The 24,658-nt window shown below is 33.1% G+C and overlaps 1 protein-coding gene across 1 annotated transcript in view; it reads right to left on the minus strand.

The window, feature by feature from the left end:
* Nucleotides 1-864: 864 nt before the first annotated feature.
* LOC126886203 (uncharacterized) overlaps nucleotides 865-24,658 on the minus strand; it is a 32,765-nt gene continuing 8,971 nt past the window's right edge. The window contains exon 2 of the mRNA XM_050653063.1: nucleotides 865-1,019. Within this exon, the coding sequence (XP_050509020.1) occupies nucleotides 865-1,019 (155 nt within the window). The remainder of the gene's footprint in view (nucleotides 1,020-24,658) is intronic.

Here is a 24,658-nt window from a genome sequence, read left to right on the forward strand (position 1 = left end):
ATTATTATATGTCAAAAATGACAATTTGATATACTAATCGACGGGTCTGAGCATTTTCAAAAAAACAGTTAGTATTTTAATTATTGAATATATTCCAAATTACAGATATAACTTTGTTATTTTCTCTTATCTTGTAAATGGTAATGGTAGAGAATAAAAATTTGATATTTTGCAGTTATGTATAACTTTACAAACCCTATCAAATTAGCTATCAAAATGACAGTGTTGCCATTTAAGAAAATCGACGATGACGTCATATCTCTAAATTGGGACACCCTGTATACATTATTATTGAATGTCAAAAAGGACAATTTGAAATACTAATCGACGGGTCTGAGCATTTTCCAAAAAACCAATTAGTATTTGAGATATTGAATTTATTCCACTTTACAGACTCTCTCTGTATATGTGCTTTGGTAAAACATTTCCCTCGAATGTAACAATCCCCGTTGGTCTCGGAACAAAAATTGTCTCACCATTTGATATAATTTTGCGTTTAACTCTCTAAATTTCAGTAATAGCTACATGTGATAAAACATTTTTAAATACATATTGTTCATCAAAGGTGGTGTCAACGTGTTTGACAACGCCTTTTCTAGATAATAAGTTATTAGGTATACACGCTTTTAGGTTTTCTTTTCAAGATTTTTATTATTAATTAAATTATTAGCATCTCTGATAGTTTTTAATTATACTCTAATTCTACTTTTTCCTATACGGTCTATCTTAAGAATGTTTTGAATAGCAAGTTTTTTGTGGAGAATATGTGGAAAATTGAAATATTACGGTCATTGGTACTTTCAATGAAAACATAAACAAAGTTCGAGTAAATATGTGGTTTTTGTAAATTAAAACCTTACTTTTTTATTGCAACGTTTGTTCAGAACTGCTTTCCTTATCGCTGTTGTTTTTACCGCTGTTGTGTTGATCGGTGTTTTCGATAATCATAGAATCCTGTGTGTCGTCAAATTCTTTCCCCCTGTGTCGGGGGAGAATCGTCGGACATTTTAATAATTCACCTAAACTTATTCACTGATATTCACTGATTCGTAAAAATAACGAGTGAAGAAAGATATTTATCACACACTACACTTTTAAAACAAGAGGCACTGTAAATCACTGTTCACTGGTCGACTCTCGCAAGCGTACTCGACCAATTGGGAAGACTTAAAAGACATATTTTAAAGTTCATTAAAAACCTCTTAAATGAGATACAATAAAGACAACAATAAACAATATTTTAAATCTAAAACTTTTCGTCAAAAGAGACTGATTTCTGGTTTTCCATAATTCCAAATGTTGTTTATTGTTTCATTTCAATTATTTTTATTTGTTTTATTACAGTAAACTTTGTATTGGAGATTTTTCGTCTTCCTCGTTTTTACGAAAGATGTCCCTCTTTTGCGTCTCAAAGGTGGAATTATTGCATCTTGGTAATTTCCCTTAAATAGGCAGGCTTGTTGATGTTTGATTAAGAGTTGTGACTGCATAGCTCCACTGATGACGCCTGATAGGTAGAAATAGCTATCTGGAGATGGTGGTCCAACTCTGAATCAAATAAGAACAAAAACTGCCTTTCCCCCTTGTTCATCTTTACTCAGATATTTGAGTACTCGAAACTGTCTTTCGGCTCTTTTCCTAGACGAAAAGAGAGCAGATACGTGACCGTGGTCCTTTCTGCCTTCTTCTATACAGGGTGTCCCGGAAAATAGTGCGTTCCTTTAAGGTATGGAGAGAATACACAAGTTGGAACAAAAAAGTCCTATACCATTTTTTTCTAAAGTTAACCGTTTCCAAAAAAAAGTTAACATTGTTTTCCATATACCTGTATTTTAATGTTTGGGAATTTTGATAAACTGGCAACATCGTACGCACTACGGAATAATAACATAATAAGAACTCGTTTGTGATTGTGATTAACAGTATTTAAAATAATCCAACCTAATAGTAGGTAATGCTTATGTATTTACTATTTGTTTACTAAAATTATTTTCTTTTGAAATGTATTGAAATACCTATTGCATAATTTTAAACGAATTACACATCTTTTAACATAAAAACACATCTTTTAACTGAACTAGTATTATGTATTTAGTAAGGTTTAAATGGATTGAATGCTGAGTATTGCTGAGGGCTTTAACTTAATTACATAGTTTTAATAGTTTACAGTGGAACTTAAATACACCAGATAATGTCTCAGTAATTTGTTTACTTGTGAACTGAAATAACTAAGTTGTACTTACTTGAAAATAATTATTATACCGAATAGATGTTTCAAATAACCTTTCACAAACACCATTCATAGGTAATAACATAATAGGTAATACACTCACTATTCGAAAACATTTTCGGCATTGACACTAAACAGGATTCTTTAAAACTATCTGTTTACTATCTATCTTCTATCTATTTATTTACATATGACTGTCCGACTGTCTATGCTTAAATTTGCGTACCGCACATAGTTGTCAGATTTAAATTTGCCTACCAAAATACATTTTAATTTTTTGGTCAAACGGTTGAATTTAGAAAAAAATGTTATAAGAGTTTTTTGTTCTACATGGTGCCTTCTACCTATACCTTTAAGGAACGCACTATTTTCCGGGACACTCTGTATTCGTCGTCTCCGTGCTTATCAATTTTTACAGCCGGAGATTCAGGATATAACCAGAAAGCAGTTTCATTTGACGAAAAGTCTTAGATTTAAAATATTGTTTATTGTCTCATTTCAATTATTTTTATTTGTTTTATTACAGTAAACTTTGTATAGGAGATTTTTCGTCTTCCTCGTTTTTATAAAAATGTCATTGTCGACTTAATCAACTATTCTAAACTAAGCATTCCAAACCAGTTAAATCACATGGATCGTATCAATTCTACCTAAATAAAGTTAATTTCAAGTGGGAAGCCATTTATTTCTATTAGGATTGTAGACAACTTTAAAAGATGTCTCCTAAGTTTTCACAAAAAATTGCACCACATTCAAGTTATTTGAGATTGAAGGTTTTCCATTTCTTGATTCTTCGAAAATAGCCATCTTTTGAAGAGCAATAACTCAGTCGTTATTGGGTTTTGATAGATCTTTCCAACTACAGTATCTTTGGTTTTTATTAGCTACAATTTTGTTCTTAATAATTTTTTCTATAAAATTAATTTTTTTTAAGTTATTTATGAAAAATGGTTATAAAACGTAAGTTTTTTCAAAGAAAAATCCATAGCTTCAATCGCTAATAACTTAGAAAGCATTAACTTTAAAAGAAACTTTTATAGAATATAATTTGCTCATAACTGGTCAATCTATCGACTTCAATAGTTATTTTGATTAAAAAAATTTTAGTCCCCTAGATGGGGTCGTTTTCACCCCCTAGTCAAAAGCCCCGTTCGTCATAGGATAGATTTTGAAGAAGAAGGTCAACCGAGCTTGAATCGAAATTTTCATTAAAATCGGTGTTGATTCTCAAAATTCCACGGTGTTACAGTTTTTTACCGCTGAAAACTGGTCTATAAGCTGTTGATATAAATCTGATGTTAAGTTTTTGATCTGATTCACTCATACGTAAAAAAACTAGTTTAGGTAATTTGAAAGCGTCTTGTGTGTAGAAAGACACCAATTCGTTTTCTTTTCTTTTCTTTTCTTTTTGTAAAAGAGTAATCTTCAATTTATCTTACACAATCTGATAATCTAAGGTTGGGCAGAGTAGATTATAATTTATGTGTTTGTTTTCTGGGTTAGTTATATTAATTGCCAGAACGTTCCTGTTGATGCTGTTATAATATCGGCATTTTAGATGCTTATTATTAAAGGCCCATTAGCATAAATCTTCGCTTTTAACATTTCAATTAAAAAAGGCTCACGTATTTTAACGTTTCGATGTGTTAATATAAATGTATAAATTTTACGTTATCAACTTTACACCACGAAGCTTACTTACATACTTACTTATTCCTCTTCGCTATATGCGGAGCATAGAGCGTCAACTGTCTGTCTCCATTCTGTCCGATCCTTTACACTGATTTTTATTTCTGTCAAGGTTTTCACAATAGCAGTAACTTCTTTCTCGACACTTCTTTTCCACGTTTCTACGGGTCTACCTGGTCTTCTCTTTCCATGTGGTGTGTATTCTAGGGCTTACCTCGCTATATCTGTGTCAGGTCTCTTTAGTGTGTGCCCCATCTAATTCCATTTTCTTTTACATATTGTCTTAGATATAGGTTCCTGGTTAATTCTTGTCCACAACTCCTGGTTTGATATTCGGTTTGGCCAATAAATGTTAAAAATCTTCCTTATGCATTTATAAATATGATCACCTGCATCTGCCCGATACATTTTCTTCGCACTTTCCAAGTTTCTGCTCCGTATAATATCACAGTCTTCACGTTGCTGTTGAGTAATCGTATTTTGCTTTTACTTGTCATGTGACGTGAAGACCACATTTTCCTTAGAATTTTAAATGCGTTTTGTGCTATTCCTATTCTCCGTTTTACTTCCTACTCCCTCTCCTTTGTTGTTCAAAATGCTGCCCATGTAGTTAAATTTGTCTACCGTTTCTAATTCCTTGTCTACCAGGAATATTCCCAATTCTATTGGTGTATTTATTTTCATTTTCAGAATTTTTCTGACGTTTAGTCGGACCTTCTTCCCTGCCTCTTCTACTTTTTCAGTTTTGCGTTGCATGTGTTGTCTTTTTTCTGTTAGAAAGCAATAATATCATCAGCAAGTTCCAAGTCCTCAAGTTGGTTAAAAACATTCCATCTAATTCCAGTTTTATTACTAGTAGGTAGCTTTAGACATGATCCAGTCGATTATTATCAGGAATAAGGTCGGAGAGAGCACACAGCCTTGCCTTACTCCTGTACAAATATATATGTGTTCTGTTAAGTTTCCTTCGTGGAGTATGCGTGCTGTGAACCCTTGGTAGAACAGTTTAATAATTCTGATATACTTGAGAGGCATTCCGTATTTCTCTAGTAGTTTCCATAAGTCTTTGCGATCTACACGATCAAACGTTTTCTCGAAATCTATATCGAGAAGTTCACATATAGCTTATTCTGCCACTGTAATGATTGCTCTATAATTATTCTCATCTTACAAATGTGGTCAATGCAGGATCTTCGTGGCCGGAATCCAGCTTGGTTTTCTCTTACAACTTTATCAAATTCATTCTTTATTCTTTCAAGCATGATTAGGGTCGTTATTTTGCTTGTTGTGCATAGCAGGGTGATCGGTCTCCAATGTTCACAATTGCATGTGCCATGTCGCCTTTCTTAGAAATTTTTACAATTAAGCCTGGCGTCCATTTTTTGGGTAGCTCTTCGGTTCTCCAAATTTTATTTAAAAGTGTGTACAATATAGAGGTCGACGTTTCGATGTCTGCTTTGATTAATTCAGCACGGATATTGTCTATTCCGGTAGCTTTTACTCTTTTTAATTGTTTAATTGTGCATCTTTTATCTCTTCATGGGTGAATTCTTCGGTGTTCATGTTTATTGGCTGTCTGTTAGGTTCCGCTCCTATTTCGTTTGTTACATTCTGTTCTTCATAAACAATCGGCTCTGTTCAATTTTATCAAACACTGCGTGTAACGCGGAACAAATTATAATGTACCTAATTCTTTAGAATGTAGAATTCTTATTCAATGATTTAACTGTTAAGTAATATCGCCCTAATTCAAAAATTCAAAATTTTTGGTGGAATAAATTATACATTTCATTCAAAACGATTTTGTCGCTTTATATTAAGCTGTTGATATAAATTTGATGTCAAGTTTTTTGATCTTATTCACTCGTACGTAGAAAACGAGTTTAGGTAATTTGAAAGCCTCTTGTGTGTAGGAAGACACCAATCTCTTTTCTTTTCTTTTTGTAAAAGTGTAATCTTCAATTTGTCTTACACAATCTGAGAATCTAAGGTTGGGCAGAGTAGATTCTTATTTATGTTTGTTTTCTGGGTTAGTTATATTAATTGCCAGAACATTCCTTTTAATGCTGTTATAATAGCATTTTAGATGCTTATTATTAAAGGCCCATTAGCATAAATCTTCGCTTTTAACATTTCAATTGAAAAAATTCCCACGCATTTCAACATTTAGTTTTGTTAATATAAATGCATGCATAAACTTGGATTAAAACATATCGAGATGCAACTTTATGACGCCATGAACCAATGCACTACCACTATGGCGCAAAAGGAAATCAACAATTTTATCGTCTAAAGAGTACCCCCTTAACCCTTAAACGCCAAAGGGTGAGTAAAAAATGTCCACCTAATGCGTATTCCCATTATTACGCGTTCCAAAATTTTTCAAAGAATATTTATTGTTAAAAAGATAACCCTCTATCGAATATTAATTTGATACTACCGACATTTTTCAAAATAAAAGAAATATCTTAAATTAACTATGGAGTGGGTTCAAAATGTCCACCCCTGGTAAAACTTGTTACTAAAGGTTTCTGTATAATTTCTCGTTGACAGGAACATAACCTACATAATTATCGACGTCGTAGGACATAATTATCCTCGACAGTGATGAGTAGGAAAGGAAGAATGTGGAGAAAATCGACAAATATGAATTATTGGCTTTTACTGGTATTTTAATTTTGATGTATATCGTAAAGTTGTAAGATTTGTACATCATTTATATTAATATTTTAGAAGATCCTGTGTTTACTCTGTGTTTACTAAGCATAAGATTCTTAAGTTTAATCCATTTCTAACATTTGTAACAACCCTTGTTGGCGTTTAAGAGTTAAGGTAGCAAAAATGCCCTCACTCCCCAAATGTTTTTCATTTTTTTTACACTCTATGTGATTAAAAATTAGAGTCAGCTCAATTTCAACCTTCCATTCCCCTCCCCCCTCCCATTGCCACCCATGTATATTTTTATAGACCTGTAGGTTGAGTGTACATCACTTAAAATGCATTTTTATTTGTTTATTTTCTTTATTTTTTAAGCATATAATTCTTTTTGGACATGTCTGAGGTATAATTTTTTTATTTAGTGTATTGTATAAAAAACTATATTTTTAATTTTTTTCATATCTTTCTACATGAAGCTATTACAAATAATCCCAGGACAAGTAATCACGGACAAAAAATCCCCGCAGATTTTCCTTGGACAAAAATTCCCAGACAAAAGATCCCCTCAAAAAATCCTCACAAATAATCCCCATCCCCACAAATAATCCCCGGAGGAATAATCCCCGGACAAAAAAATTCCCACAAAAAATTCCGGAGAAATAATCTCCACAAATTTTTTTTGACAAAATATCCCCACAAACAATCCCGGACAAAAAATCCCCAAGAAGTATTTGCTGCATAATAGTTCTATAAAATATCCCCTCAAAAAATCTCGAAGAAAACATTCCCAAGAAGAATTTGCTGCCGAATAGTTTTCCCGCGAATTTTTTGAAAACATTTTTATGGATGCCTACAGAACCTCAGTTACGTTTTTTTAGTGGAAATTTCAATTATTTTGATACATATAGTAGGGGTGCCCAAGAGGCGATTTTTGCAGTTACTCGAGCGCGTCAGATTATTATATGGGGAGAAACCTTATACCCTGAAAATGTACCTCTACCATATATTGACTCCTCATAATGCAGGGGAGTCCGGTAAGGAGGGGGGGGCGGCGGAAAAAAATATCTATCCTTAGAAAAACTCGAAATCGTCAGACTAAGTAAGATAAGGTAAGTTAAGTACATGCAAAACAGTGTATATTTTTAAAAAGATCCAAAGTTTCACAAGAAAAAAGCGAATATTTCGCGAAATGAATGACAGATCGAAAAACTAAAAAATACGTGCTCAATATTTTTCAAAAATTTATCGAATGATACCAAACACGACTTCCCACAGTGAGGGGTGGGGGTAAATTTAAAATTTTTAAATACGAATCCCGCGATATTTCGCGAAATGAACATTAGATCGAAAAACTGAAAAATACACGTATTCAGTATTTTCGAAACATCTATCGAATGGCACCAAACACCACCCACCACGGAGGTGGGGTGGGGGGTTACTTTAAAATCTTAAATGGGAGCCCCCATTTTTAATTGCAGATGTGGATTGCTTACGTAAAAATAAGTAACTTTTATTTAAGACATTTTTTCGAATTATGGATAGATGGCGCTATAATCTAAAAAAAACCATTGTTGGAAATGGAAAATGAAATTAAAAATGGAAAGTCTCCACTAAAATGGAAAACTTTATTTAACTTTTTTTGGTTTTAAGACCTACTCTTCACAACCCAACAGGTCCCCATAACGCTCGAGTGACTGCACATTTAGCATACTTTGTTCCCCTACCAATACTACATACAAAATCTTATACTGATATATCTGCTCTCTAATGTTGTTTGCCCAGGACCGATAAAGATGGAAGGCAGTAGTAAACGCGCCAAAAACTCTCGAAGAGTTATAATTGCCATTGATGATGATGATGACTAACTACTTTTGACGTTAAATTTACAAGAAGGAACAGGTTTTTGTACTACAATCAAGATTTTCTTCTTTTTTTTCCGAACCGGCCATTATCGTCACGAAAATACCATGTTTTGAACAGAGTTGCAACATGATTCCCACAGCCTTAGTTCATTCCCCATAACTTCCACGATTTTTGAAAAAAATTCAAACTCAAAGTAAGTTATCAATCGAAGTAGCACAGAAAACGACAATAAATATCGTCTTCATACCATCAGATTGACAACAGGTGAAATACTTTCTTTGGTTATACCTCCTGAGATTTTCAAACTTTATAAATCATTCAAGATGCCGAGGAAATTAAGATGAGAGAATTTTAAATAGTTCACAACTCATCTGCTCAGCGTGGTAAAAGCTCCAACAAGAAAGATTCCTTAATACTCAAACAAAAGAGTAAATGAATTACAAATGTTTATATATTTTTAAATTCAAACTCTTTTATCATGTAAAATTTGAAATTTTCGGCATGGAGTTGGAATTGGAATTCGAAATTTGGTAGTCAAAATTCATGATTAATCTTAATTGCTTAATCTCATGCACTGAGACAGAAAAAAATCTGCGTCGATTGCATTCACGTAAAAACTTTTAGAGAACTATTCGGCAACAAATATATTTCTTGGGGATTTTTGTGCGGGATTTTTGGTGGGGATTAATTGTCCGGAATTTTTTGTGGAGATATTTTGTCCGGCGATTATTTGTCCGGGGACTATTTGTGGAGATTATTTGTGGCGCTTTTTCGTCTGGGGATTTTTTGTCCAGGGATAATTTGTGGAGATTTTTGTCCAGGGATAATTAATTTGGGGCATTTTTTGTCCGCGATTATTTGTCTAAACCTCTTCCATAAACATTATTTTTGGGGATTTTCTCCATCTTATGGACTTCAAAATAGATCAAATTGGGGTTTTTTATAGGTTCTATATAATTTGAAGAAGCTCCTTGAGAACATTGAAAAATGGAAGAAACACGTTCAAAGACTCCAAAAGCGTTGGGGTTTTATGGGGTTTTTGGAGGGTTTGAACGTGTTTCTCCCACTTTTAAATGTCCTAAACGACTCGGTTACTTCAAATTATATCTAAACTATAAAAAAAATTTGGTTTGATTTATTTTGATGCTATAAGATGTACAAAATCCTCAATAACACCCTAAAAAATAAGCGCACCTTACGAAAAAATCTAAAAAAAATTAAAATATAGTTTCTGATAAAATTATTTTAAAATTATTGCATTCCACCTAAAAAAATAAAACGAACAAAAGACGTCGTTGGCAGTGTGGAGTGAGGGGAGTGGTGTAGAGGGTTGAAATTTTTTTTTTTTTTTAACATCCCATTTATTTACAATCTGTAATAATGATTACAATAAGTAAATTGTTTAACAATTAAAAGAGACTTGCAGGAGACTGTCCAGTGACAATAACCTATAAAATCATAATTTTAGTACTTAACAAAATTATTTGTGACTAATAAATAAAACCCTATAAATAAAACTCTATAATAAATAAAATATTTTTGAAAATTTAAAATTTAAAATCTTGTTCGTAGATCGCTTGGAGTGTGGCGCTTTAGCCTTCTGTTTGCCTGGGGTCTCATTAGGTTCTTCGCTAGCCTGTTGGGGTGGTTTTGTAGTCGGATGTCGTATTTTTGGGCGTAACTGGCAATTTCTTCTTTGACAGTCTTCATTTGGAGATCACGATTGATGTGTTCATTGGGCATGTACCACGGTGCATTTGTGATAATGCGCAAGGTTTTCGATTGGAATCTCTCCAGGATGTCGATATTGGATCTCGACGCAGATCCCCACAGTTGGATACCATAGCTCCATATTGGCTTAATCACTGCCTTGTATACTAAAATTTTATTGTACAAACTCAGTTGTGACCTTTTTCCTATCAGCCAGTACATTTTATTGAGTTTCAGACCCAACTGTTTTCTTTTCGTGAATATGTGTTTCTTCCACGTTAATCTGCGGTCCAAGTGCATACCTAGGTATTTTACGTCATTCTTTTGTTGTAGTACTTGATTATTTATTGAGACGGTTGGGCACGTATCTTTTCGATTAGTGAACGTTATATGTACTGACTTGCTTTCGTTTACTTTAATTCGCCATGTTTGTAACCAGATATTTATACTGTCGATATTTGTCTGGAGCAGTTGCGAGGCGATGTACGGGTTTGAGTGAGCTGCAATGATTGCTGTGTCATCTGCATATGTGGCTGTGATGATGTTTTGGCTTGTAGGAAGATCTGCTGTGTAGAGTAGGTAGAGAACTGGTCCAAGGACACTACCCTGAGGTACTCCAGCGTTGATTGGATATAAGTTAGTGCACTGATCTTTAACTTTTACAAGGAAATGGCGGTCGGAGAGATAGGACTTGAGGATTAGAAAGTAGTTGAGAGGAAGGACTTTTCTTATTTTGTATAGCAAGCCAGTGTGCCAGACTTTATCAAAAGCCTGCGAGACATCCAAAAAGGCTGCAGAGCAGTATTGCTTCTCTTCTAAGGCTTTGTTTATGGAATTGCAGACTCGATGAATTTGCTCGGTGGTAGCATGTTGTTGTCTAAATCCAAACTGGTGGTTGGGTATTAGCTGCTTTTCCACGAGGATTGGCTGTAATCTGTCTAGTAAGAGTTTTTCAAAAACCTTTGACATCACTGAAAGTAGACTGATAGGTCTATAGGACTTAACTTCTTCTACAGGCTTGCCTGGTTTGGGTATTAAGATGATTTGTGCCACTTTCCACAAAAGGGGATAGTAACCAGTTCTTAAGATTGCGTTAAAAATCTGTGTCAAATATTGCACGCCTTTCTTGGGAAGTTCTTTTAAAATTCTTGCAGTGATTAAGTCGAACCCTGGGGACTTTTTCGGATTCATATCTGTTTGGATTTTGTTGAAAACTTGTTTGGCTGTGAATTTCTCCAACGGTGCTTCTAGTTGGTATGGATATTCTAAATACAATTGAATATTATCTTCTGCATCAGAGTTGTTGTTTTGGGCATGTGGTTGGAACACTTCCTCCAGGTATTTGGCAAAGACTGTAGCTTTTTCGTTGTTACTTTTAGCCCATCGTCCGTTACTGGCCCGGATAGGCGGATTAGAGAGTTGTGGTCTGTTAATCTTTCGTGTTGCCTTCCATAGCGAGTATTCGGAGGTTTCCGTAGCAGATAGATTTTGTAGATATCGTTTTATGTCGTTGTTTTTATTGTTGTTTAACAAAGTTTTTAGTCGCGCTGTAGCTTGGTTTAATCTATTTTTATCCTGGGGTGCACGGGTTCTTTGCCATACTTTCCTTAGTCTTCTTTTTTCTGCGATTTTTTCTTTTATTTCGTTGGGTAAATCTTTGTGTATGATTGTTCTTGGTTGTTTAGGTGTTGACTGCCAACCAGCTTCCTGAATTATCCTACTTAATTGATTTACTGCTTCGTCAATTTCGCCATCCGATTTTAGTGGGATGTTTAGGTCCAGTCTCTCATCAAGGATAGCCCGGAATTTAATCCAATTGGTATATTTACTACTTAGATATGGTGGAGGTTGTGTTTCGAGGATATTCGTAGATATCATGACCAAGACAGGAGAGTGGTCGGATGAAAGATCGAAACAAGATTGTGCTGTCTGGGATTCAAGTGGTATTCCTTTAGTCACACAGAAATCAACCAAATCTGGAATTTTGTTTGTGTCTGTGGGCCAGTATGTGGGTTCGCCAGTAGATATGTATTTAAGGTTGTTGGTTTCCATTGCCATGTATAATTGCCTACCTTTCGGAGTTATTAGCCTGGATCCCCAGTGAGTGTGTTTTGCGTTATAATCGCCGCCTGCTAGAAACCTGTTTCCAAGTGTGTTGAAGAATTCTTGGTATTGATTTTTGGCTATAGTATGTCGTGGTGGACTATATATTGCAGTTACTGTTAAAGGACCGTTCCAGTCTTCTATGCTAATACTTGTTGCTTGTATATAGTCTCTTTTAAACTTATTTAACTCGTGGTGTTTTATAGATGACTTAATTATGATTGCAGTTCCTCCATGTGCAGTGCCATCTGGATGTTTGGTGTTATATATTGCATAGTTGGGAATTCTCAGATAGCTTCTATTTGTAAAGTGTGTTTCAGATATTAACATTATGTCGATGTTGTGTATTAGTATAAAAGCTTTAACTTCTTGAGCATGATTTGTTAGCCCGTTGGCATTCCAAATAGCTATTTTCAAGAATTTGATCATTTTGTTAATTTAGTGACGACGGTGGTGAGAAGGTTTAACAGTGTACCCATTTGTTCCATCAGGACTTTTAACATATTCTTTAGTTCAGCCATGTCATTTTGAGGCGGGAGTATTGGTAGTAATTACTTCTGTTTGGTTTGTATTACTATTCGTAATTTGTTGTGAGTTATTAACGATTTGGGCGTAGGTAACTCCTGCTTGGACATGTTGTGCATGATTAATTGGCATGCTAGGCCTGGGTCTAATCGTTGGGAATTTTTTCGTTTGTAGCTCCTTGTATACCCTGCAACCTTTGTAGTTTGCTGGGTGGTCTCCCTCGCAGAGTACACACTTGACGTTGGCACTTCTTTCTTTATTAGTGCATTGCTCTGTTGCATGATCCCCTGTGCACTTTACACATCGTGGTCTAAGGTGGCAGTATGATTTGGTATGTCCGTATCGTTGACATCTAGAACATTGTGGTATCTCTCTTTTCTGGTATGGTGGTTCAATTTTAATCTTATGGTTTAATAGGAACTCAATGTCATATATATTTCTATTATTATCAGAAGGTTCCAAGTCGACGAAAAATAGTGATAGCTGATCTTTAGTTTTAGGGTGTTTGATGTTCCAAATGTTTCTAACAGTGTGGCCTTTCTCTTCTATTTCCTTTTTTATAAGATTTTTGTCCATCGAGTAATGCATGTTCTTAAGAACAACCCTGAAACTGCGCTCGTTTTTTATTTGATAAGTATGAAACTCTGTCTTTTTTTCCGATAGGGCTTTTGTTATTGTACTATAGTAGTCAGCAGATTTCGGCTGAAGTTTAACTTGATCGGAGCTAAGAACTTTTAATTCGTAATTATTTTCAGCAATTTGGTTTAGTAATTCGATAAGTGGGGGTATGTGTTTAACCCCCTTAATAAATATTGGAGGCGGTTTGGTTATTTTCTCTTTTTCACTTGTGCTTTCATTGTCATTTATTTCATCATCTTTTGACTCGCTATTAAGTGCCTCGAATCTGTTAGAAGTGGTAGTCGGCGAGTTCAGCCAGTAATCGTTTATTTTTGTTTGCTTTACAATTCTTTTGTCTGGACTAGTTCGATGTCTTTTGTTGGAGTTTTCGACTGTTTTCCATTCGGTTTGATTTAATGAGGTGGAAGGTGGGTTAGTATATTGGGGTTGCTTTAAGGGTTGAGAGTAAGATGTGTTTAATGGTTGAGAAATTTGCATATTACCTTGTAATTGTTGATCAGTGCACATTTGGTATTTTGGAGCGTACGCCACTGGCTGCTGACTAGTACCCATTGCGTCGCACTGCATAGGTTCGTTAGATTGCAGAATATTCCGATTTATCGCCGTCGAAGCGGAATCCATTTTCGCTTTTTGGGTTGAAATTGCGCGGAGTATTTTTTTAATCACATAGAACTTAAAAAAATGAAAAAAATTGAATTCTGGGAGTGGAGTAATTTTGCCCTCACGGGGATATCCTTTAACTACGTTAAATTACCTAAATGCTGCATAAAAATTCTGTTGCCAAATATAATACGTGCTTATTCGTCAAATTCCAAATCAAATATTATATCAACGTGAAATGCCAAAAAAAAACAAGGAGCAAATTTCGGGGTAAAAAAAAGGCTTCATTTTTATTTTTTTATAAAAGTTTCTAGCATCAAAGCTACCTGAGTTATGCTTAAAATAAAGTTGGTACCTTTTATTTGGAAAAAAAATCGTGAAAATCTTCCCCTATTTGCACACCAAATGAAATTAGTCGTTACCGCTTTACAATCTACCTCCTTTACTTATGTGTTTCTTATATGATCTGTAAGTTTCACCGGTTCAAAGTGCTTATTTTTGAAAGGGTTGTAGTTTACAGGGCTTGAATGAGTCACTAATGACGAGTGTTAGGTTAGTCACAAGTGTATCCAAATTTGGAACAACCATATCTTAACTATTTTTTTGCTTACAGGAAAACAAAATAAAACCAGCATATTTATATAGCAAAACCTACATTTTTTACTGTTTGAGATTTATCATATCACTGATACTTTTAAGTTGTTTTGAAAAAAGGGCATTTTTGCTAAAATTAAATAAAAATTACTATAAGCCATTTTTTTTTAAATAAGCACTTCAACGAGTGAAACTTACAGATCATATAAACAATACTCATAAAAAAAGTAAATGGTAAAGCGACAACGATTAATCATTGCATTTGGGGCACTAAATAGGGGGAGATTTTCACGATTTTTTTACCATAAAAAAGGGCCAACTTTATTTTTAGCGTAACTTAAAAAAGTTTTATTGAGTTTCCTCTGAAAAGTGCTTCATTTTTTGGTTATTTCACGTTGAAATTTTCGATTTGGAATTTGACGAACGTATTTTTATTTAATTGGTACCCCCATTTGCATATTTAAAATATGCCTCACTGTGTTTAAATCCAACTTTTAAAGACGCGCGTGTTTTAAAGTTATGGCAACAATAGTTTTAGTTATTGATCTGACCTGACATAGGCAAGCGGCACACCGCTAATTTGAGGCTTAGAAATCGAAAAAGTTACCATGATAGGTGAATGGCAAATGTTGGTCATTCTTTATATATTCGAGGTTGCTGAATCCGAATATGAAGTTTATTTTTATCTAGAATTGGTGGAACATGTTCAAAATTCAAATTTTATGTAAAAATGCGAAAAATAAGTTTTGAAATCTTTTCTTTTGAAAATTTTACTGTGTCATCTTTGAAGTATTACGATATCAACGAGCTTTGTTCAAAATGTTTAGACAAATTAAAAGAGGAGTTGTTAATTTTTAAACATTTTGTCGTCAGGTTTAGTTAGTTTCATGTTTACTTAAAAAGTTAAGTGTCAAATTTTTTAGTTTTTAGTTTTAACTAACACAGCAATACAATAAATATGATTCATGAAGACGTTTTCTGGAAAATCTCAAGTAAAAATATGCAGTGGGAAAAAAGTTATGTGGCTTTACAGACGAATCTCACTCCCGCAAAAATACGCTTATTTCTCGAGATACTAACCACGGTGTGAAAAATGGCTAATTTTCATCTTATTTTATATTTTTGATGGTACTGAAAACGAAAATTCGGTTTATTTTGAATTTTAGATGGGGGAACATTGTCGAAATTTTACCCTAAAAAATAAAAAAAGTGAAATTTCTTAAAATTAAAAGTTGCACCATTTTTTTATAATACTTATTTATGAAACAGTTCGTAAAGTATGATTTTTTCGAAGGCACGCGATTTTTAGAGCACGAGCGACAACGGAGCGAGTGCTATACATCGCGTAAGTTCGCAAAAAGTACTTCACGCACAGTTTCATACAATATTTTATCTATGATGAACAAATAAAAAAACTGTAACTCTTCGTCACTGGAATTTATTTCTATTCTACAATTTTTAGAACTTTGACATTTAAAAATTCTAAGTTTCAAACCACAAAACTGTCAAATCTTTTGTCGTAATTTATTGCTCATTATGTCATCACCATGACAACGCGAAAGTTAAGGATATTTGATTATATGAATGTGTGTCAAAAACAGTGCGAAAAAGTAAGTCCCATTTAAAATACATTGTTACTTCACGCACACTTTAAACACTTCACGCTCTACTATCTATAATGACAGATTTCACAAACTAAAAACTTATACATAATATGACATAGAGTAGATAAAACATTTTATTCTATGAACCCAATATTTTAACATCAACTTGATTAAAAAGCCAAATTTCAAATTTGGTCACTCAACTTTTTCGATTAAACTTTGCAATTTAGGGATCTACATATTTTGCTTTCAACAATTCATAACTTTTATTATAATAAAACAGAAAGATTGAAACAGATACAATTGCCTTCAGGAAGGTAACAAATATATACTATTATTTCAGAAAAAAATATTAAAATTAAACAGAGTTGTAGCGAGTTAAACGCAAAAAAAGTGACTTCATTTTTTATTATTTTTATGGTAAAATTGCGATTGTGCCCATGTTCCCCCACGTAATTCAAAATAAACCTAATATTCGTTTTCAGCACCATCAAAAACATAAAATGACCAAAATTAGCCATTCACCACACCCTGGTCATCACACCACACAGTATCTCGAGAAATAAGCATTTTTTGGAGTGTACCACTCGTCTATAAAGTTACATAACTTTTTTTCTATTGCAGACTTTGACTTAAAATTTTCCAGAAAACTTTTTTATGAACTATATTTTATTCCAGTGTTGGTTAAAATTATAAACTAAAAAGTTTGTTACTTAACTTTTTTAAGTAAACATTAGACTAACGAAATCTGACAGCAAAATGTTTAAATATTAAAAACTTCTCTTTTAATTCGTGTAAACAGTTTTTACAAAGCTCGTTGTTATCTAAATTCTCGAAAAATGACACAGTAAAATTTTCAAAAGGAAATATTTAAAGCGACCAAAGATACAGCGAAGTAACGTTGAAAAATAGTCAACATTGATTTTTCGCATTCTTGCATAAAATTTGAGGTTTGAACATGTTCCACCAATTGCAGATAAAAATCAACCTCATACTCAGATTCAGCGACCTCGAAAACATAAATAATCACCAAAACTGGTCATTCACCTGGAAGTTGATTTTCGTGGTCGGTATAACGGAATTTTAAGGGTTGCTCCCGCTCGCTTAACAGGAGTACATACCCTGTAACGTCAAATAAATCAAATATGAATAAAATATTACTAAGAAATGATTCAAAAGCTTTATTCAAATATTTGAAAATCTTAATATTTTAACACGTCCTCTGCGTATATTTTTTTAAGTACTTCTCCCACAACCTGAAATAATTTTTGTAATGTAATGTAAGTGACCACATGTCGCCTATCGGCGACATCAGCACTCAAGAGAGAAGTCGCTGATGAGCGACATACGCATCTAACGTGTTAAAAAAATGTAAAAATTATAGTTAGTATTTGAAATATTTATACTTCCTTTCATTCGATTAGAGGAAATGCTGTCCAAATTGACACTACCGACATTCTCGGAAGATTTTTGGAAGATCTGCATCTGTTACCATTTGCTCTTCCATCCATTTAATGAATTGGTCGTATTCTTTTTTATACGCGTCTTCCGATTTGTGTGGTATTAACCGCGATTCTGCCTTACTATCCGAGTAATCATTGTTAGAACTCATTTTTAAGCAATTAAATTTTTAAGCGTATTATTAGCTCTTATTTCAATTTGTTGTAATATTATTACATTATTTCAATAAAAAAATAACAAGTATTCGTGGATAAATGGTCTTTAAAACGAAAACGCACAAAAAATCGCGCGTGTTTTAAGACCTTAATATCAACTTATACTTTAATATACACTATTTCATGAGCAACAACTGTATTATTACTGGGTCTATAGAGTTAATGAATACTAGGGATGGGAAAAACCTACCGGTTTAAACCTAAAACCGGTTTTTTTACTTCGCAATAACCGGTTTTACCGGTTATTTTTTTGTCCCGGTTATAACCGGTTTTTTCTTTTTAAAGTAAAAACCGGTTATTAGGTTTTTACGGTGATTAGGATTAGGTTAGGTATTATTTTTTATCCCAATCATAATTATTATTCTCAAGTAATTATTCCCAACAAAACCATAATTCAAATTTTATTTTATTTTATAAATACAGAAGCAAACTGAAAGTGCAATCTCACATCAGCCAGAAGCAGTTATTTTTATTATAATATTTCCTTGAAAAGGTATCTCTAATCATAATATTTATATAAGAAGTGTCTGTTTGAATTAGATGCAAACATCATCCATTTTTCACACTAAACTCTTAACTCTTGACATTAAAAGTGGTTGAATGACTTTTTCTGATTACCAAAAATAATGCTCTGACTATGCATATCGTATTACTGATTACGAATACGAATCTCCAAGAATTTCGCTACGTTTTCAAAACGATACATGCATACAGGAAGTATTAAATGAGTTAAAATGTACCTATTCTACAAATATATACAAACGTGTTAAAAGTAATACATGATAATTTTTTTTTGATGGTAATAAAAATAAAAGATAAATTGCATTATCCAATTTAGTTTTAAGTAAAATGGTTATGTTGATATTATTTTTTTTAAATCCCATTTCAAAGAGGGAAATTTTTTATAAGTTGAAATGGTTGGGGAATTTTTTAAGTTTGGGAGGAGAGGAAAATTGGTGGGTATTTTAGATAATAAATAAATATATTAATTAATAGAATAAAATGGTTTTATTAAAAATTATGTTTTATTTATATTGATATTGATGTTCTTTCGATAGTACTAATTTTGATCATATTGATATCGAGTCGAATGGATATCGCAAACTAAAGTGCATTGTAAATGTAACTTTGTAACCTATTGGATTAAAAAAACCGATAACCGGTTTTTTCAAAAACCGGTTTTTTTCGACCGGTTATAACCGCCAGGTTAAACCGTAAGCAAAAAAACCGGTATAACCGAAAACCGGTGTTTTGTCAAAAACCGCCATCCCTAATGAATACACCATATTTTTCGTTTTTTTTATAAGATACATTTTTGCTATGAATTTTTTTTTCGATAAAATACTTACTTTTTGAGTTATTTGCGAAAAACAGCCTAAAATTGTGGTTTTTGTTAAAAATTAAACATTTTCACTCGCAAATAACTCGAATAGTATTGGCTATATAAAAACTGAAAAGGTAAAAATACGCTATAGAACAAAAGTTGCTTAGAATTAGTAAATTGATCCATTTTCAGACTTGTTTTAAACGTATGTTTTTCACCATCGAAAAGAGGGGACTGTCAACCCCCTAAGTAAAAGCAACCAACGGCATTAAAGTCCAACTTTGAAGTAGAGGGTAAGTAAAACCTAAATAAAAATTTTCAAGCAAATCTCCAAAACAATCATTTACCGATATGATTGCTAAGAAAATCTTAATGCTGACAAAATTTATCTCAATACGTTCTTTAGATTTTCATCATAAGTATATAAAATTTAATTAGAGTGTATGATCGTAACCTGAAAGTAATGTTCTTTAATGAATATCCGAAGGTTAGTTATATAGTCCAGGCTGTATCGTCGCCCCCATTAATTAAATTATTCTGATTCGATTTTTTTGTACAAACTTACTCAAAAAGAGGTCCTTATAACAAATCCATAGGGTGACAGGCGGTTCCGTGGTCAAAAAAATTTTTAAACATTCTGAGCAAAAAGTTCTAGTGTAATTTTTCTCTAAAATTGATTGTTAAAATCGTTGTGAAAAACGTTAAAATAGCCATTTCAAGGCTTAATAACTCGTTTAAAAATTATTATTATGAAAGTCAGGAAGTGACCAAATCAAAGTTTAAATTCTCCCTCTAAAAGATCCTGAAGAAATTTGTGTCATTGTATTACTTATTTTTAATTATTATTAATTTAATTAAGCTGTTATTTTTAATTATTAAAAATGGGCGCTAAGCGTGTATTAGGCGGCCGTCAATGGTGAGTGCGTAAAAGATGCACCATTCCGGCCGTCCAATGGTGCATCTAACTCGCACTCACATTGACGGCCGCCTCAATGCGCTATTAGCGCTTATTGTCAACAATTAAAAATAACAGCTTAGTAATAACATAATATTAAGTAATATTATTGGCTGTTATGGACTGGGCGATAGAAATGAAAGGGGAGACTATTTCGCAGATTTTTGCAAAGAACATAATCTATGTATAATGAATGCCTTTTTCATATTACCTAAAAGGAGATTATATACGTGGAAATCTCCAGCAGATACCCCCAATAATATCGTAAGAAACCAAATTGACTACATAACCATCAGTGAGCGTTACAGAAATGCAGTAAAGTCTGTAAAAACCTATCCTGGCGCCGATGTGCCATCTGATCACAATCTATTGTTAGCCGAAATAAAACTAAAACTTAAACGGATAAAACAACAACGATCCTCTAACAAACTGGATACCGATTTTATTAGAAACAACAGTCAGGAGATTTCAAACAATTTAGAGAGCAATTTTGAGAATAGCGAACAACAAGAATCCATCGAGGATCATTGGAACCAAATCAAAACGATTATAAGCAACTCAACTCCAAACTTCAAAGAGAAAAATCAAAAGAAGCAACAGTGGATGAACGATGAGATTTTTAATTTGATGGAAAAAAGACGCAAATTTAAGAATCAAAACATCGAAATGTATAAACGCATTAATAAAGAGATAAGGACTAAAATACGAGCGGCAAAAGAAACATACTTTGAAAAAAAATGTTTAGAAATTGAAGAGTTGCAGAGAAAACATGATTCATTTAATATGTATAAAAAAATAAAAGAACTCACCGGTCAGAACAAAAAATATGCAAATAACATCGTTGATAGAGACGGAAAACTGATTATCACTGATTTGGATAAAATAGACAGATGGAAAGAATGCATTGAGGAACTGTTTAATGATGAAAGGCCCGAGCTTGAAATTAACGAAGTAGTTACAGGACCTGACATAACTATGGACGAAATTGAACAAGCAATAAGATTAGCAAAGACCAGAAAAGCGACGGGACCAGACGAAATACCGAATGAAATAATAAAGCTCTTCGAAAATTCAGGTAAAAGATCTCTCCTTCATCTTTTTAATAAAGTTTATCAAACTGGCTATATACCAACGGATTGCCTGCTGTCGACTTTTGTGACGATACCTAAAAAAGCAAACGCGAAAAGATGTAGTGACTACCGAACCATTAGCTTGATGAGTCATGTTTTAAAGATATTTCTACGAATTTTGCACTCTAGGATGTACCAAAAAATAGAAGAACAGCTTGGTGATACACAGTTTGGATTCCGCAATAACCTTGGGACCAGAGAAGCACTGTTTAGTATTCAGGTTATGGTACAGAGATGCAGAGATGTCGGACATCCGGTTTATATGTGTTTCATTGACTTTGAGAAGGCCTTTGATCGGGTAAAACATACGGAAATTATTGCTATTCTTCAGAAAGTGGGTATTGATGATAAAGACCTACGCATTATCAAAAATCTTTACTGGCATCAACGTGCAAACATCAGGATTGGCTGGGACACGTCTGAAGAACTTCAAATACGAAGAGGAGTAAGGCAGGGCTGCGTTTTGTCCCCACTAATACTTAACATCTATTCTGAGTTTGTTTTCAATAAAGCAGTGGATAATGCTCAATGTGGTATCAAAATGAATGGCGTCAATATTAATAATTTGAGATATGCGGATGACACGGTGTTAATTGCGAGCAATTATGAAGAACTTCAACATCTGATTAATAGGATTAAGTACCACAACGTGTGATGAATATGGACTCAAGCTAAACACCGCAAAGACCAAGGTGATGGTTGTCAGTAAGACGCCAATACAACCGGAAGTAGTAACAGCTTATGGTGAACAATTAGAGAGAACTAACAATATCACCTACCTTGGTTGTAATCTAAATGAGAACTGGGACATGAGCAAAGAAATTAGAATACGTATAGAGAATGCCAGAGCTGCATTCTTTAAGATAAAGAAACTTTTATGTGGAAACAACATTACTTTGAATCTTAAAATTAGATTAGTGAGATGTTATGTGTTCACTACTCTTTTGTACGGTGTCGAAGGTTGGACTTTAACAGATACTCTTCTCAAGAAATTGGAAGCCTTTGAAATTTGGGTATACCGAAGAATCCTACGAATAAGTTGGGTGGATAGAGTTCGTAACGAAGTTGTTTTGCACCGGATGGGAAAAGTCACAGAAGTCGTCAGAACAGTTAAAAATCGAAAACTTGAATATTTTGGCCATGTTATGCGACACCCAGAGAGATATAATATACTCCATTTAATAATACAAGGCAAGGTAGACGGAAGAAGAGGGCCAGGTCGAAGAAGAACGTCATGGCTTAAAAACCTGAGAGAATGGTATAACAGATCCTCTGCATCCCTTTTCCGAGCTGCCGTTAACACAATTGCTATAGCCAATTTGATAGCCAACGTTCGATAATCGAGCACGGCACATGAAGAAGAAGAATAAAATAATGACAAAAATTTCTTCAGGATCTTGTAGGGGGGAGGTTTAAACTTTGATTTGGTCACTTTCTGACTTTCATAATAATAAGTTTTAACCTAGTTATTAAGCCTCGAAAATAGTCATTTTCGCATTTCTCAAATTTTAAATCGCTTATAACACAACAACCATTTTAGATAAAAATACAAGAGACATTTTTTGCACTAAATATTATTATTTTTGTGAATGTGTTTAACAAAAAATTGTTTAAACATTTTTCCCCCAACGGTACCCTATGGCACCCTGTGGCTTTGTTATAAGAACCTCTTTTTGAGTAAATTTGTGCAAAAAACATCGAATCGGAATAATTTACCACTAGGGCGACGATACAGTCTGGACTAATAATCTTTTTCAAATCTCAAAAGGTGTAAAGATATTACCATATTATGCCACAATTTCATACAAATCTTAGTGATTAATATTTAATTAAACATTTATTCAAGAAAGTCTAGATCAGTGTACGTTTTGATTATTTAATTATTTTATTAATGATTAAAAACCTTTTTTAAGTCACTTTAAAATAAATTTAATTAAAAGGTGTTGAAATAGAGTGTTATGAATAAGTGTTATAATTATATTTGGCGAGCAGGTGGTTTGATAAAAAGTTGTTATTTCTACAGGGTAATTAAACAATTTTCTGTTGCGATTTTTTTCTTTGCTTAAAGTTAAATATATACCCATGCGGAAAAAGATTTCCTGTAGTTGGCTGTATTGGGACTGTGCAAGTTCGGTAAAGCGACACCTGGTTTCTACGCCCAGCAACATTATTCGCACTTTTAATTATATTGACTAATTATATTAGTCCTGGTTACTGGATAATTGTCAAGACCATAGTCCAAAAAAATAATAAAAAGAAAAAATAAGATATTATTTTATTTTTATTTTATTTATTTATTTACGGGAAACCCCCATTAACAGAATAAAAACATAAGTTAAATTTTTAAGACAGGTTAGATCTTATAACTAGCTATATCCAAGTTAAAAAAATTCAAAGTAATTATAATTGTATCAGACTTAATGAATTTAGATCATTGAGATAACTAGTACATAGGCTATTTTTAAAATAATAATTTTAAACTATTAAAACAAAAACTTTTAAAACAAACCTAATACTATGTAATACAAGATAGGTACCTCTTTAGTTGGTTCAAACTGTATTTAAATAAGTCGATCTGCAGATTATTGGCCAAAGGCATGCATCTGTCAAGAGTATTATTCACACCATAAGTTGTTCTATGAAAGGGAATTCGAAAAGTTGGTTGTTGCCTTAAATCACGACGTGGTATGTGGAAAGTAACATATTCTAAGATATTAGGACAATCTAACAGACCATTAACCAACTTAAATAAGAATATTAGTGAAAATCTATCTCTACGGATGCTTAGTGGAGTCAATGAAATGTGTTGCTTGATCTCCATGTAATTATGATTAGCTATAGTAATTCCACATTTAAAAGCACACACTCTTAAGAATCTATGTTGTACTCTTTCCAAATAAATCATTTGATTTTGAAAATAAGGAGACCAAATTATTGAACAGTATTCCAAAATTGATCTGACCAAACAACAATAAACAAACCTGACAGTATGAACTAAAAAGTATTGTAGACCAGGGCGCATCTGTAAAAATATTAGTATATTTGGACGTTGAGAGGTGACTTAAATTTTTTTGCAGAAATTGCTTGAAAATTACTCAAATAATATTATTTGAGTTATCCTCCCTCTCAAATAGGTCCGGAACATTGTTTAAATAATCAAAATGTCAAAAAATAAAGGAAAAAATCGATTATTTTCTTCGTTTTTTGATTATAACGTTAAAAGTATTCATTTTCGAGAAAAGTTGTACTGACATAAAAGTTGCGTAATTCAATTTGCTACAATATAAAATTGGTAAACAATTTAAAAAATAGTCATCCTTGTTGCAAAATAGCAATAATTGCGAAAAAAACCGTACAA

This window comes from Diabrotica virgifera, chromosome 6 (assembly GCF_917563875.1).
Source record: "Diabrotica virgifera virgifera chromosome 6, PGI_DIABVI_V3a".
In the NCBI taxonomy this organism is placed as follows: domain Eukaryota; kingdom Metazoa; phylum Arthropoda; class Insecta; order Coleoptera; family Chrysomelidae; genus Diabrotica; species Diabrotica virgifera.